Source organism: Gallus gallus, chromosome 1 (genome assembly GCF_016699485.2).
Source record: "Gallus gallus isolate bGalGal1 chromosome 1, bGalGal1.mat.broiler.GRCg7b, whole genome shotgun sequence".
Taxonomy (NCBI): Eukaryota; Metazoa; Chordata; class Aves; order Galliformes; family Phasianidae; genus Gallus; species Gallus gallus.
The window spans coordinates 144,720,479-144,735,271 of record NC_052532.1 but is presented as its reverse complement, the minus strand read 5'-3'; the positions used below and the strand labels follow the sequence as shown (position 1 = coordinate 144,735,271).

General features: G+C 39.0%; 1 protein-coding gene across 20 annotated transcripts in view; it reads right to left on the bottom strand.

Annotated features, from left to right (window-relative positions):
• Window positions 1-14,793, bottom strand: part of DOCK9 (dedicator of cytokinesis 9) — a 118,937-nt gene that overhangs the window by 71,621 nt on the left and 32,523 nt on the right. For all 20 annotated transcript variants that reach the window (XM_015274823.4, XM_015274828.4, XM_015274839.4 and 17 more), the window contains exons 2-3: window positions 11,485-11,601; window positions 1,338-1,427 (exon numbers count right to left, since the gene is read on the bottom strand). In XM_015274823.4, coding sequence (XP_015130309.2) covers window positions 1,338-1,427; window positions 11,485-11,601 — 207 coding nt within the window. The remainder of the gene's footprint in view (window positions 1-1,337; window positions 1,428-11,484; window positions 11,602-14,793) is intronic.

Sequence of the window (14,793 nt, the reverse complement as noted above, 5' to 3'; positions counted from 1 at the left end):
AAACAGAATATTGAATTTTGCATGCACTTTGATGGAGAAACTAAAAACTCCTTTCTCTTAGACTTATGCTTAACATGCTTTCAGCTGTTGAAAAGCAAGCGCCCTGGACCAGGACACAGGAAATACCGTCTTACTCCACCCATGTTGCTAAAACATAAAAGTACTGATTTATCTTGGCTTTGAATGAAGTACCATAAAACTGACAAAATCTGTTGTTAGAAGGCATGCGGTACAAAATTTTGTGTTCCATTAACAGATTTACATGCATGCAAATACTGCACCTAACAGTTCAAAAACATTTTCTTTCTATTTCAAAATATAACATTAAAATTTGTAAAGCAGTTTGTTCTGCAGAAAATCATTGAAATTCTTGTATTCCCTACAGAGGGAAGCACTCCTATTTGGAGTATTGTATTCCCTACAAAGAGGGAGCACTCCTCCCTCTTTGTGTATCACCTTCAGATTTATCTTAGAATTATTTGGATTAAATATTAACGGTAGCTATCGCTGTGGAGAAATCACTTTAAGGTTTAAAATGGATTAAGATGTTTGAAACTATCAGCTTTCCCAAAATTACAACAGACAAGCACTTGTTGTTTCAGGTGTTAAAATACAAGCTTGAAGTATATTAGTAGAAAAAACAGTAGATAATATAAAAAAAGACAAAAATGTTAAGCCTTTTGTTCCTAAGAGGCCTCAACAAGACACAAAATGTCTTGTGTAACAGTCAGAACCAAGGGAATGCCAACACAAAAAATGGTTAAGAGAAACTAAGTTTGAGAATGTGCTTCTTTTACACGTAGTATAGAAACTGAGGACGAAGGATTAATTTTGGCCTGTACTAAGCATTAATACTATGAATACCTCTGTTCCAGAAAACAACAGAATTACTGTGAATAAACAGAGAGTATCTGGAATTAAATAGTTTATCATTAAAAAAAGTAAGTAACATTGATTCATTCAGGTTCAATACCTCCATCAATATTATGCATGTACATCACCCATATTCAACGGGCAAAGTCAAAAGCATGAAGAGTAAGGGAAGGTGGGAGGAGAACCATCCTCAAAAGTCAGTGATACAAGCAACACTATTCACAGCTATCCTGTAATCCTTTTCTAGCCACTGAAGGAGAAAATGCTTTTCTTCCTGGAAATTTTCCCTTGACAAAACTAGAGAACTAGTTTTCAAAACAAAATATTGAGAGATAAATTGCGACATTTTTTTTTTTCAGGGTATTTTTTTTCTGGTTTTTTTTTAAACAATAAATGAAGCAGAAGAAATACAGGTCAGATATAATATTGCTATTAGGCACATACACATAAGGTTCCAATTTTACCTCAGTAACAAACAAGCTCTGAGCTTCCTTCTCTGCATTTTCAGGAACTGTTGAGTGAATGTATCGACTCTGTCGTTTCAATAATGCTGTCTGATAAATAACAACAACAAGATCAATGACACTTGCAAGTAAAGGAAAGACAATACAGTATGACAACACTCAAGTTATATTGCTATAGACAGTAGAGAAGCTCAGCAGCAAACATCCTATGAATACAGGAAAGGAGAGCATCCACTTAACAACAATTTAGTTCAATTTAAACATTAGCAACTTGTTCTTTTCCTCACAGCCAGATTAAGGTGACAAGATTGGAATCAGGAAGAATTAGATGCCATAAAGAAGTGTTTTCCTCTCCTATGACAACAGTGACAAGAAAATACTGGTAAAAACAATTCCACCAGGACAATGTAACTTCAATACTTCTAACACAGACATTAGGGTAGTGTTATTGCTACATATAAAAACTACTGCTCGAGAAAATAGCAACTTCATACCAAAATAAAAACAGCTCAATTGCAGATCTCAGCTGGCAAAAAAAGAGACTTATGCTATTAAACTGAAGGTGAGAAAGAAAGACTTGACCCCTGTTATGCCCTTCTGTCAGCCAAAGCATGCTTACCAAACCAGAACTTACTCGCAGTCTATGCCAGAGTTCAGAGAAGAACAGCTGACAGAGAACAGGAAACGTTACTGTGACTATGAATTTCTGCTTCAAAACCTAACACTGTGCTAAGCCTTAGGCACTTTAAACTAGGAAGTGTAAAAGATGAAAACTTTACAGTATCTTCTGGCCCACAAGTAAGTGATCGCAAACAGAAATGATTGTATACAGCTCAGAAAACATTAAAAAAAATCACAGCTTATGTCATCAGAGATGGACAAGTGAGCTCCCATGGTCTGTGTTTAGAATGGGGCTGTGATCCCTCACTTCAAGCATCACAGTACCACAAACCATTAGAGAAAAATGTGAAAAGATAAAAAAAAAAACCCAAATCTCCACATACTAATGGTCAAGAAGAAGGGATATCCATCAGTATATCATCTTAAATCGTCCCTGCTGAGAGACTGATCCATGAGGTGATGGTTTTGTTGTTATCAAAGTTCCTTCCCGTTATCTGGGGATGGCTTTTGAAGTTGAAATATTCAAATAGAGTAAAGGTTTAAGGAAACAAAATGTAGCCTGCATTCACGGTCAAGTCAGTCATCTGCTCCAGCACTACTGAAAAGTGACAGCGCTAACTGCTTGAGTACGAGAGGTAAAGCAACAAAACCAAACACGCACACATAAAAAAGAAACACAACATTATGGGACCAATAAATCTTAAAATACACAGTTGAAAACACCTGCAATAGGGTAACTGCTAAACACTATTACTGCATGCTTAAGTTCTCTGAATTCTCAAAACATGTTCCTTATTAAGAAAATGTGCCGCTTTACAACCATAGCGACTTTACAATACTTGTTTTCAACAACAGCCTGAAGTGTAAAACATTTATAAAAAGAAGTGTTGAAAAATGCAAAAAATATACCTGGTTACCTAGCATGATTTCTGCATACAGTTTGGAACCGACATGAATCACACTGCTGCTTTAGTAATGGTCAGTCTCAATGGTCATTTTGATTTTAACCTCAATTTTCTTTCTCAATTTTTTAATCAAATAGAAAAATCTCGTTCATTTTATATTAGCAGGTGTTCGCCATATTGAATATCCATGAACTCCACGTCTATAATCAAACATGGTTCTTTTGCTTTTCAGCAATCAAAGAGTGATTCAATACATTTCATTATCTATCACCGTTAGCAGAAGTTTGAAGGTGAAGCTCAATTTGCTGGCAGTCAGAAAACCAATTTGCTGTTTCTCTTAGGAAACACCAGCGATGGTGAGAAAAAGGTGAATATCTGTGACTGTCATACACCCACAGCATGAATATATAGGCTATTTTTTTTCCATTTGCAATCCATCTGAAAACATGAGAATATATATATACACACATATCACTTTTAATCTCAAGACGCTTTTAGCACCGTTCACTAAATTGAATCAAATCTGAGAGATGTAAACATTCTACGTATCATTGTAAAGCTACAGAAGTGAGGCTGAACGTCCAAACTGCAGAAAGAGGAAGGGAGGGACGTGCTGATGTTTGGAGTGATGGCATTTGTCTTCCCAATGAACTGTTATGTGTGATGAGCCCTGCTTTCCTGGAAATGGCTGAACATCTGCCTGCAGATGGGGAGCAGTGAATGAATCCCTTGTTTCGCTTTGCTTGTGCATGCAGCTTTTCCTTTACCTCGTGGATTGTCTTTATCTCAACTCATGAGTTCTTGCACTTTTACCCTTCCAGTCCTCTCTCTCCTACTCAGGAGGGCTGAGCACAACAATCACTGAGTAAAAGTAATAATGGGGAAGATATAAATAAATAAATAAGTAAAGCTAGAAAACTTAAGGAGCCTCTCCTCTTTCAAATTCTGTTTCTTCACATTATAAATTCACTAGATTCATCACAGGTCATTTTTTGCAATGAGTAAAATACACCTATTCTCCTGCATTGAAGAAGCACAAGCAATGGGGGGGGGGGGGGAGGGGAAGAAGAGTATTAGCAGCGCTAAGAGGAAAATGACAGAATGGTCCTTGTTTCATCCTGAAGCAGTCTGACAGTTGATAGAAAATTATTTCCATTTTATTCATCACAATACAGGTAGAATAGGCTATTTACTTTATATTTGTTGTTTTACAGAGCAGAGACTAGAATAGCATCTTACCAGGTATTTTTCATGGGAAAGCCATGAACTTAATTGCCCAGTCCTGCACTATAGTGGAACTCAGTGGAACTGAGCTGGTGGTACATACCTGTGCAAATTCTACTGCTGTTCTCCTGCTACACAACTACCAACACAATACTTAAGGATTTTTTCTAGCTTTTTCACATAAAAAGCTTGTTATCTTTTTATCTGTGGCAAGATCAGTTACAAACCAGAATTTATCAAATTTGTACACATTAACTGATATAATGCATACTGCCTCTTTGTCAAGTTGTCCTTCAGCTGCAACAGTTCTTAGTGAGACAGGAAATGCAGCAAGAAGCAATCACTTTATTTAGAACAAATCCTTAAAAGTAATTCTTAAAGCACCAGAACAACAATACTTCAAAATGCAAGCATCTGTATACATAAGGAGTGTAAGTCCAGAAGAAAAAGCAGGAAGAAAAAACTCTTTTTTCTAAATTTCTTTTCCTGATATCTACATTGGCTGAACTGTTTTGTACAAATTATGTGTTGTACAGCAATTTGGGCTCCAATTGCCATTTGATTTGCGGAAGCATCAGGAACTACAGGACGTTTGTCTCATGCTCTTCAAGAAGATCAAAACCTTTCAGCTACTATATTAGCAAACTAAGGAAGACAACTTCTAACATTGCCTAGGATTCCCATGCCCTGCTGAGGCACATAACCCAGCTCTCACTGACAACGCTTTCTAAGCAGTTTTGAGAGATTTAGGACAGCACCAAAATGCACTTAGGTTTCACAGGAAGGCCAGGGCAGAAAATACTTTTTACTGACTCACACAGCCCAGGAGTACTTGCCCATGGTGTGCAGTCTTATCACAGAATCATAGGATGGCTTGGGTTGAAAAGGACCACAATGACCATCGAGTTTCAACCCCCTGCTATGTGCAGGGTCACCAACCACCAGACCAGGCTGCCCAGAGCCACATCCAGCCTGGCCTTGAATGCCTCCAGGGATGGGGCATCCACAACCTCCTTGGGCAACCTGTTCCAGTGTGTCACCACCCTCTTTGTGAAGAACTTCCTTCTAATATCTAACCTAAACCTTCCATCTCAGTTTAAAACCATTCCCCCTTGAATCTTCTGATTCATTTTAGTCCTCCTTCCAGATTCTTTAATCTGGCAAAATAACAGCAAGATGACCAGGCTTCTTTTCAAGACAAACCTGCTTTCATGTGGAACTAAGGACCAGTCAAGGACTTGGTTCTGGGGTGTCTTAACACAATGCATACTTACATATTTAAAACAAGCACAATCGTGCTGCAACGGTTGCTGACCCTATTTCCAGGTCACAGCTTATTCGCAAGTCATTGCTGCCAAGTATATATCAACTGCAGACAGTCTTTAGTTTTATCACAGTAAAAAGGATATGCAAGTTTTTCATACACAAAGTACTTAATTTGAACTTCAACTTTTATTTTGTTGGTTTTTTTAATAAATCATACACCAAAGTAGTTGTTGAAATTATTCACTTCATTCTAGGAAATATGGTGACAACGCCAACATATCTATAGCAAAAAAATAAAGGCAGCACTTCAGCCACCTTGAGTACACATATGAAGTGTTCCTGAGCAATTCTGCACTGAACAACAGGATCCACATGCAGGTATTTCAGAGGAAAGGAATACAGTGGATGTAGGTGAGAGACCGAAGTTGGCCAACATACAACATTCTTCAAGTCCATCTGGTTTGTCTGGAGGCCAATCAGGCATGCCTGAGAGCCCTAGTTCTGTTTTGTTAATCTTCAGCTTTTGTTTTTCCTCCTCTTATGTTTTTAAACAGGGCTGTAACATATTTTTCTCTACGCTTTGAAGGTGACTAAGTATTGGGAGCTACTTGAAAATGTTCTCTGTAAATTGTCTGCCTAGTGACAGTACTGTTATTCTACACTGGCATAAAAACATAAAGCATCACTGCAACACCACATACCCCTTGCCCACACCTGTTGGATTGTTGATTCTTTTTTTTCCTTCTCTTCACAGCTTCTTCCTAGTGATGGTTGTTAAATAGGAGCTATTAAAATTTCCTGCAAAGCGCACTTTACCCTACACATCCCTTTAAAACCTCTGACATTATGGTTACTGAAAGATGGTTATTCAAAATAATGGGTAAGGAGTTAAAAACAAACAAACAAACAAAAAGCCATGAAGCTGCAAAGTAGAGAGAGAAAGCACAGGAGGATGTAAATGTGTTGCATCTTGACAGTAAAATAAGGACTGAAAAAACAAGGACACAAAAAACTGGGAGAAGACCACAGAGTAAAAATTCAATGGTCTTTTACCCACATTATCACACATTTTGGATGCTGATTTATGGATGCAAATCAACAGGAAGCAGTGACAAATTGTGGAAAAGATGGTATGATGCATGCTAAATGATGCCTTTTGGGCTACTAGGTGTCAGAGGAGACCTGCCGGTTCTATGGGAAATGTCAGAAGCTGCGTTATACGGTAATTTCTAAGATAAACTGAATCCCAGATTTCGATAACTCAGCAAAGGACTCAAAGAAAAACATGAAACAGATTTCAAAGAAAAAGAAGTTAATGGCATTTAAAAAAAATTGTATTTCATCAGTTTACTTTGTCCTTTGAAATGCTTGGACTTTTTGGCTTGTTCCTTCTACCCATGAGGGGGCTTCTTGAAGAATCCTAGGTTTATTTCTATTTCCATAAAGCTGGCATGCTGTTTATTTCCAGAGGTACTTAACTTGCATTAACTAAAACTCAAAAGTTTTAAGTGAAAGTGTTCTAAATCCACTCAACTGAAAGTCAAAAGGAAGAAAGCTGAAGCTAAGCACCAAAACGCCTTCAACATAAAAACAGAGTAACTTTGTAATGGTATGTTTAACTTCAGTAGGAATGCACCTATGTAATCTTTGCTCCAGGCAAATCTATTCTGTACTGAGAAAAGGTTTCACTGTAAGAATAGAGATAGTACTCAGAGGTTAGGTATTCTGAAAAACTAGACACGAGGTATCTCATTGCAAAATGACCATTAGTAGAGTTTTAAGTTAAGGTTTCTTTTAATAAGTTACCTGCTGTGCAATTAACATAAGCATCGCTCATTTCAGCTGTTGAGCTCATGGTAACAATTTGATTCATGAAGATTGTTAAGGGGCCATTTCACTGTTTAGTAAATGAAATGCAAGTGATTTGGAATAATAAAGTAAGTTATGAAGAGACACAAAATTCCATACAAGAGTACCCAAAGGACAGGAGAAAGAGTATTACTGGGAGGCAAGAGAATAGAAGAGTCATAACCTCAAATGATCAAGACTGACAGAACTTTAACTGAGATTAGCAAGATTAATGGGTGAAGCTCCAAGTGGGGGAAAAGTACCTCTGTGACAGTAATAAAACAAACACATTATGTAGGGACTGTAGTGAAAATGAAACAAAACCAGACAGCAACAACATAACAGCCTGCCAACCACACGGGTGCTGGAAGTTCAGACAACTTCCAGGAACCTCCAACTACCAGGAATGAAATCGAGCTCCACAAAGTAAACAGCATAAAAGACCTCCAAACATACAATGACTGTCCTCACAAGTTTGATGAGAACAAGTTGGGAAGTAAACCGGTTAGAGTGAAGTCATAGAGAAAATTCAGAACTCAAGCTTGTGAAAAGCAACTGAAAAAAACAGTAAGTAGGTAAAGATGCTGATAAAGAGGTGTTCTGGAAACCAGAGAAAAGCAAAACAGGACTGCTCTGGGAAAACTGACAAAGGTTGAAGAGCGCTTTCTGCTCCATCCCTGCTGACATCTTTCTTTAGTAATTTTGAGGGCTACAGCTACTTCTGACTGCACATTTGGAGAACAGTCAGAGATTATCAGGACAGGGGAGGTTTAGGTTAGATATTAGGAGGAAGCTCTTCACAAAGAGGGTGGTGATGCACTGGAACAGGTTGCCCAAGGAGGTTGTGGATGCCCCATCCCTGGAGGCATTCAAGGCCAGGCTGGATGTGGCTCTGGGCAGCCTGGTCTGGTGGTTGGCGACCCTGCACATAGCAGAGGGGTTGAAACTCAATGATCACTGTGCTCCTTTTCAACCCAGGCCATCCTATGATTCTGTGATTATCAGAAAAAAAGTGAATTACTGGTTCTGTATTTTTTCCTCCCCCCCTTTCCTAGGGAAATAAATTCAGTGGGGAAAGCAAGCAACAGACTGTTAGAGAAGCCAGCTGCTGTGCAAGCTTTCTATTTTCTGATACAGGCTTCAAGTACTCATTAGTGCTTCTTTACTACCTAGCAACTCTGATGCAGTAAGAGTTTACAAACTGAATTTGGCATTAACAGTGAATTCATAACAAGACATTAAATGAATCTAACAGAATGGTGGGAAAATTCTGGAGCAAAAATCAAAATGGCAAAGCAACCAGAAGCTGCTAGAATCAGTACAAGTCTGCACTGTCACAATCTCAACCCTTAGCTAATAGAAAATTAGAAAACTACGTTCTGTAGCTTACTTGAGCAGAACTAAGTTACAAGTCAGTTACATAATCACTTGGCAATTAGAATCACAATAGCAATGTCAATGTACTTAACACATTTCAGTACGTTACACAAATCCCAAATATATTTGAAAATTGCAGATACATTATAAAAACATTTTCTAAAAATGTTATTTGTAATCAAATATGAATAACAATCCATAGAATCATATCATAGAAACAGAGAATGGCCTGGGTTGAAAAGGACCACAATGATCATCGAGTTTCAACCCCCCTGCTACGTGCAGGGTCGCCAACCACCAGACCAGGCTGCCCAGAGCCACATCCAGCCTGGCCTTGAATGCCTCCAGGGATGGGGCATCCACAGCCTCCTTGGGCAACCTGTTCCAATTAAGAAGTACTTTTTTGTTACTGACTGTATGAAAAACATGCCCACAAAATTACATTTCAGTTAACTAGGAGGACTACCTGAAAAAATGTTACCTACATTAATGACAAACGCTTCCAAGTTCTCCCAAAATAATTTCAACTTTAAGACAAACTCAGTAGTGTTACTGCTCTGCCTCTATGAACTAAATAACTTCCATGTTTTTATTAGATGATTGAAGAAGTGCTATTTTGCTGCTGCAGAGCAAATAATAGAAGAGCACTGAAAAGCTCTTCTAAGTGCTAGTTTTATGACCATATTGGTAACAAATTAACCTTACTCCTAATGTCCTGAGAAATTATCAGGGCTTGGCTTCCTTTTTAGGCAAATGCTTTTTAGACTGTAAACAGTTTAACCTAAGCATGAGGAAAAACTTCATGAAAATAAAATCAGAATGCTGTTAAGAGGAAATGGCTTGAACAGGTTTTTAAACAATGGCTTCCACCTATAAACTGTTCAAAGCATGTATACAGGCAGTTCTAAATATTGTAACTCATTGTTTTAAATTGATCTTATGGGGGATGAGGGCAACACAAAGCACGTGAGCAGAGGTTTACCAAGAACTGCCCCTGCATTGTGTAACAGCAACATGTTAGGAAAAAGGAAATTAAGAAAACAGATGTGAAGCACAATGGCAACTACAGAAAATACGCCATTCTTTAAATGACTCAAAAGGTACTGGCAACCATATCAAGATTTAAGGTTTCAAAACTATAAATGATTGTGCAAAAAAGGGTTAAAAGGCTTAAATTGCTAAAGCATAAATAATATAAGAAGTTTCTGTTCTCTGACAATAATAACTTCTTAACCATAGAATAGAATTGTTTAAGTTGGAAAGGACCTTTGGAGGTCATCTAGTTCAACTCCCATGCAATCCACAGGGACACCTACAGCTACATCAGGTTGCTCAGAGCCTCGTCCAGCCTGGCCTTGAATGTCGTCAGGGATGGGGCATTCATCGCCCCTCTGGGCAACCTGGTCCAGTGCTTAACTACCTGTAGTGTAAAAATACTTCCTCCTATCCAATCTAAATCTCCTCTCTTTTAGTATGAAACTGTTTCACCTTGTCCTAGCATAACAGACCCTGCTAAATAGTCTGTCCCCTTCTTTCTTACAGCCCCCCTTCAGATACTGAAAGGCTGCTCTCAGGTCTCCCTAGAGCCTTCTCTCCTCCAGGCTGAACAGCCCCAGCTCTTCCAGCTTGTCCTCTTAGGGGAGGTATTAGGTCATTAGACCTCTTAGATCATTTTTGTGTCCCTCCTCTGAACACACTCCAACAGGTCTATTTCTCTCCTGTACTGAGGACTTCACATCTGGACGCAGTACTCCAGGTGAGGCCTCATCAGCACAGAGTAGAGGGGCAGGATCACCTCCCTCACCCTGCTGGCCATGCTGCTTTTGATGCAGCCCAGGATATGGTTGGCTTTCTGGGCTGCAAGGGCACATGCTGGCTCATCACACAATCTCAGGTGTTGGAAGGGTCCACAAGACATCATCGATTTCAACCCCCCTGTTAAAGCAGGTGCTCTACAATACATTGCAGAGGTAGGCATCCAGCTGCGTCTTGAATATCTCCAGAGAAGGAGACTTCACAACATCTCTGGGCAACCTGTTCCAGTGCTCCATCATCTTTACTGTTCTACTTGTTAGCACAGAACTTCCTATGTTCAAGTTTTAGGCCATTACTCCTTGTCCTATCACTGCACACCACGGAGAAGAGCCTGGCCTCATCCATTTGCCTCCCACCTCCCTTCAGATATTTATACATATTTATCAGATCCCCTCCCAGTCTTCTTTTCCCCAGCCTGAACAGACCCCGTTTACTCAGCCTCTCCTCATACAGGAGATGCTCCAGGCCATTTACCATCCTTATGGCCCTCCACTGGATTCCTTCTAGCAGATCCCCATCTTTTTTGAACTGGGAAGCCCAGAATTCGACATAGTAGTCTAAATGTGGTCTCACCAGAGCAGAGCAGAGGGGGAGGATCACCTCCCTTGACCTGCTGGCCACATTCTTTTTTTTTTTTTTTTTTTTTTTTTGGTGTGGGGGGGGTTGCATTAAGATGGATTTTTTTGGGTGGATTAACATGCATTAACAGACTCCTGCTCTTCACTGCTATGAAGGGAAAAAAATCTCTTCAAAAGTTAAACCATGACAAAAAGCAGATCCTTTTTTTGAACAAACACCACACGATTTCCTACTCCAGAAAGGGGTGAAACCATCTAGAAGTGATTGATCGCCTACTTCAAAAAGCAGTTAAGATTGCTGAGTTATAATCTGAATAGATGAAGAAAGTGTGCTATTTCTTCAACTATAACCTGACAGAATAATTGAGCAGTATAAAGGGACTAATGGTAAATACTTCTTCCTTTTTTTTTTAAAGCTAGAGAATATTAAATAACAAAGAGATACGAAATTCTCATGACTACTGCTGCTAAAAATCTGATTTTTAAAAGGTGGAGGACAGGGTATTAAATTACCTGAAAGTCATCGTAGGGGAACAGTAGCATCTCACGTAAAGCATCATTCAAAATCTGTGTTTTCCTCTGAACAATGACATTTTCGTAGTCTATTGGTTCTATGAGTTTTGGTTTTGCCTAGAAGAAGAAGAAAAAAAATATAAGAAATTCAGGTATACAATGAAGATAAATTACAAACTGTTGGCCATTGTAAGAAATAGCTCTTAAAATACTGGCAAAACTTGATTTCTTCTACACCAAAACCTGAGAGTATTCAGAAATGTAGTCACATGATATCATATGGGTAACAGCAACCCTTACACAGAAAAGCAAGCTATTTGCCCCAGAGAAGTAATCATTATTTCCCCCAAACACAGTAAGGTGCACAATAAACATCTGTATATTTTCCACTATTAACAAAAATATTTAAATTTTGCTTCATACTGTCCAGAGGACCCTGATCTGGGTCCAGCAGAGACTAAAACAGTCTTAGCTTTGAGGTTTGTTTTAATTCAATAACCTGCAGTAGGGATAGGCTAATTCACTTTCTTCCTTCTCAATAGGTTTTTTTCCAGAATCCCCATAAGTAATTTTTCTTCCTCTTAGTTGCCTGAGTACCTCTCTTCAGTTACCATACACCAATACAACATTTAAACACCGTACAGCTGTCAAGGCACTACAGCTGGCTGTGCACAGAGAAAAATCTTTGCTTACCCTGCCAAGCATTCTGTTCACTGGTCAGATGGTAACAAAGGCTTAGATAGAATTCTGAATTCTATGCACTCCAAAACCTTTATTTATTTTTAGAATGAATTCTCCAGCAATGGAGGCCTTTTTGATCACACAATTTTATTCTTTCTGCACTGACTTCACATTTTAAACACGTTCCAAAGTAAAAACTACAGAAACTCAGAGGAAGGTGAGCCTCATTATTTTTACTAACTAAACTTAGAACAGCTTTAAATAGTTGTGAATATAAATCACCAAATTCTTTGTATTTATGAAGAATTACATGATAAAAACACACATATACTACGCATTATGGCAACAGCTGTTAAAACTTTATCTACATTTTGGTGCAGATCAATACTGTAAACTGAAAAATTGAGCTGAAACAGTTTCACATAATGCCTCAGAAACGTTACTCCGTCTTGAAATCAGGTCTCTGCCTGTCACAGAAAGAGGTTGGAAAAGACCTCCAGGATTGTCCAGTCCAACCGCCCACCTACTACCAATATTTCCCACTAAACCATGTCCCTTAGAGCAACATCTAAACGTTCCTTGAACACCTCCAGGGTCGATGAATCCACCACTTCCCTGGGCAGCCCATTCCAGCACCTGACCACTCCTTCAGAGAAGGAATTTTTCCTAATGTCCAAACTGAACCCCTCTTAGTGCAACCTGAGGCCTTTACCACTCACCCTGTAACTACTTATGGCTTCAAGCTGCACCAGGGAAGATTCAGGCTGGACGTTAGGAAATACTACTTCTCTGAAAGGGTGGTCAGACACTGGAATGGGCTGCCCAGAGAGGTGGTGGAGTCACCGAGCCTGGTGGTGTTCAAAGAGCGTTCAGATGTTGTGTTGAGAGACATGGTTTAGCGAGAACCATTGGTGAAGGGCGAATGGTTGGACTGGATGATCCTGTGGGTCTTTTCCAACCTTAGCGATTCTATGATACTTACACAGGAGAAGAGGTCAACCCCCACTCAGTTCCCCCAGCCACTCCTCTTAAGACTTTTGGTCCAGACCCTTCACCACCTTCACTGCCCTTCTTTCTACATGCTTCAGTAGCCCAATGTCTTTGTTGTAGTGAGGAATCCCACTCACAATTCCCTGCTTCACAGCATCAAAACAAAATGCCAAAGTGTGAATTTAAAAATAAAAAGTACAATTTAAAAGGAAAATTCAAAGATGATGTAGAGTTTTCAAAAAAACTTGAACAGTCTAAATCACAAAGCATTGCATTATTCATCAGATGTTAAGTTGATGGTTCAGGTCCATTAAAAACAAGAACACATTTCGAGCCCAAACATTTTTGACCAGACTTTCTGAATTGCCAGTATTTATGTTAGGTTTCTAATACAGACACAGTTCCAGTTACTTGACTTCTTGCCTCCTCCGTAGTTTGCTTTACCTTCAGAAATAAATTAGCTTTGCTCCCATTTTGCTTATGTGAAGCAAACGCAAGATGAGAAACAAATTCCTACTTTAATACAAGCTTTTAAAGAACCTAAAACTCTCTGCAGCTGATGTCCTGAACACACATCTCTCCTCTAAGTCAATGGGACACTGATGTAGCTCCACCACCTCCCCATTTAAACAGCAAAGCACTTGACACAGAAATAATTGTTTCCATAAAACCTCTTGAAGACTTTCCTTCTCCAAGTTTCTCCAGAGCCACGCGTTTCTTTCTTAGTCATTTGTCAGATTCAAAAGGAAGAGGATGTTTTATCAGCTTAAAGCAGATACGAAAAAGAAAACAATAAACAGCACACTAACTTGGCGTTTAGCCAGACATAAAACATCATAAGGAAGCAGATTCTCTCTCAAGCTCTCTTTCAGAAAAAAAAAGATTTGCCTAGTCTGTTACTGCACGTAATATATAAGATACTAGGCTTGTGCAGTGTTACTGAATAAGACTTACGGACCTGCTGACACACACAGAACAGCCTGGTCAAGACTGCAAAACCACGTCTCACAAACCAGACTTAATTTTTCCTATTGATTTGCAACGAGCAATGGTTTTATTTCAGTCATCTAAGATAATGCTAGGAGCACAAGGTTTCATGGTGTCCACAGCTCGAGCCAGCCATTGACGTGTTTGACGACGACAAAACAGAGGAAAGGATCTGCACTGCATCACTCCGTTTTTGCCAGTGTCCTACTGGCATGGAAATTTATCAGAAATAGGAAGCATTTTAGAACAGCTGTCACAAAAGCCACATTAAAAAAATCTAATCTGCTCGAACATCATGCCTGTGAGATGTGAAAGAACAAAATGCACTCTTCCAGTCACCTGTTCTCATGCTGACGTAAATGGACCAGAAGTATTTACTCGAGCTACAAAGAACCACCCATACAAAGAATAGACAGTTGTACAAGCTTTAATCATTGTTTTTTTAAGGAAACACTGTGCAAAAAATGTTTCTTCTTGTTTGTTTAAATAGAAAGTCTAAAAACTCTCATTCTATTGTCATAAGAGAGCTGTCACAGAAAACAGTGAGCTTTTCCAAAATGCAATGAGCATAGTCTAAATTACTGTGTTTCATCCATCAGATGTACTCAGCTGATGGTTTGGGTCCATTTAAAACCAAGAACATCTTTCAGA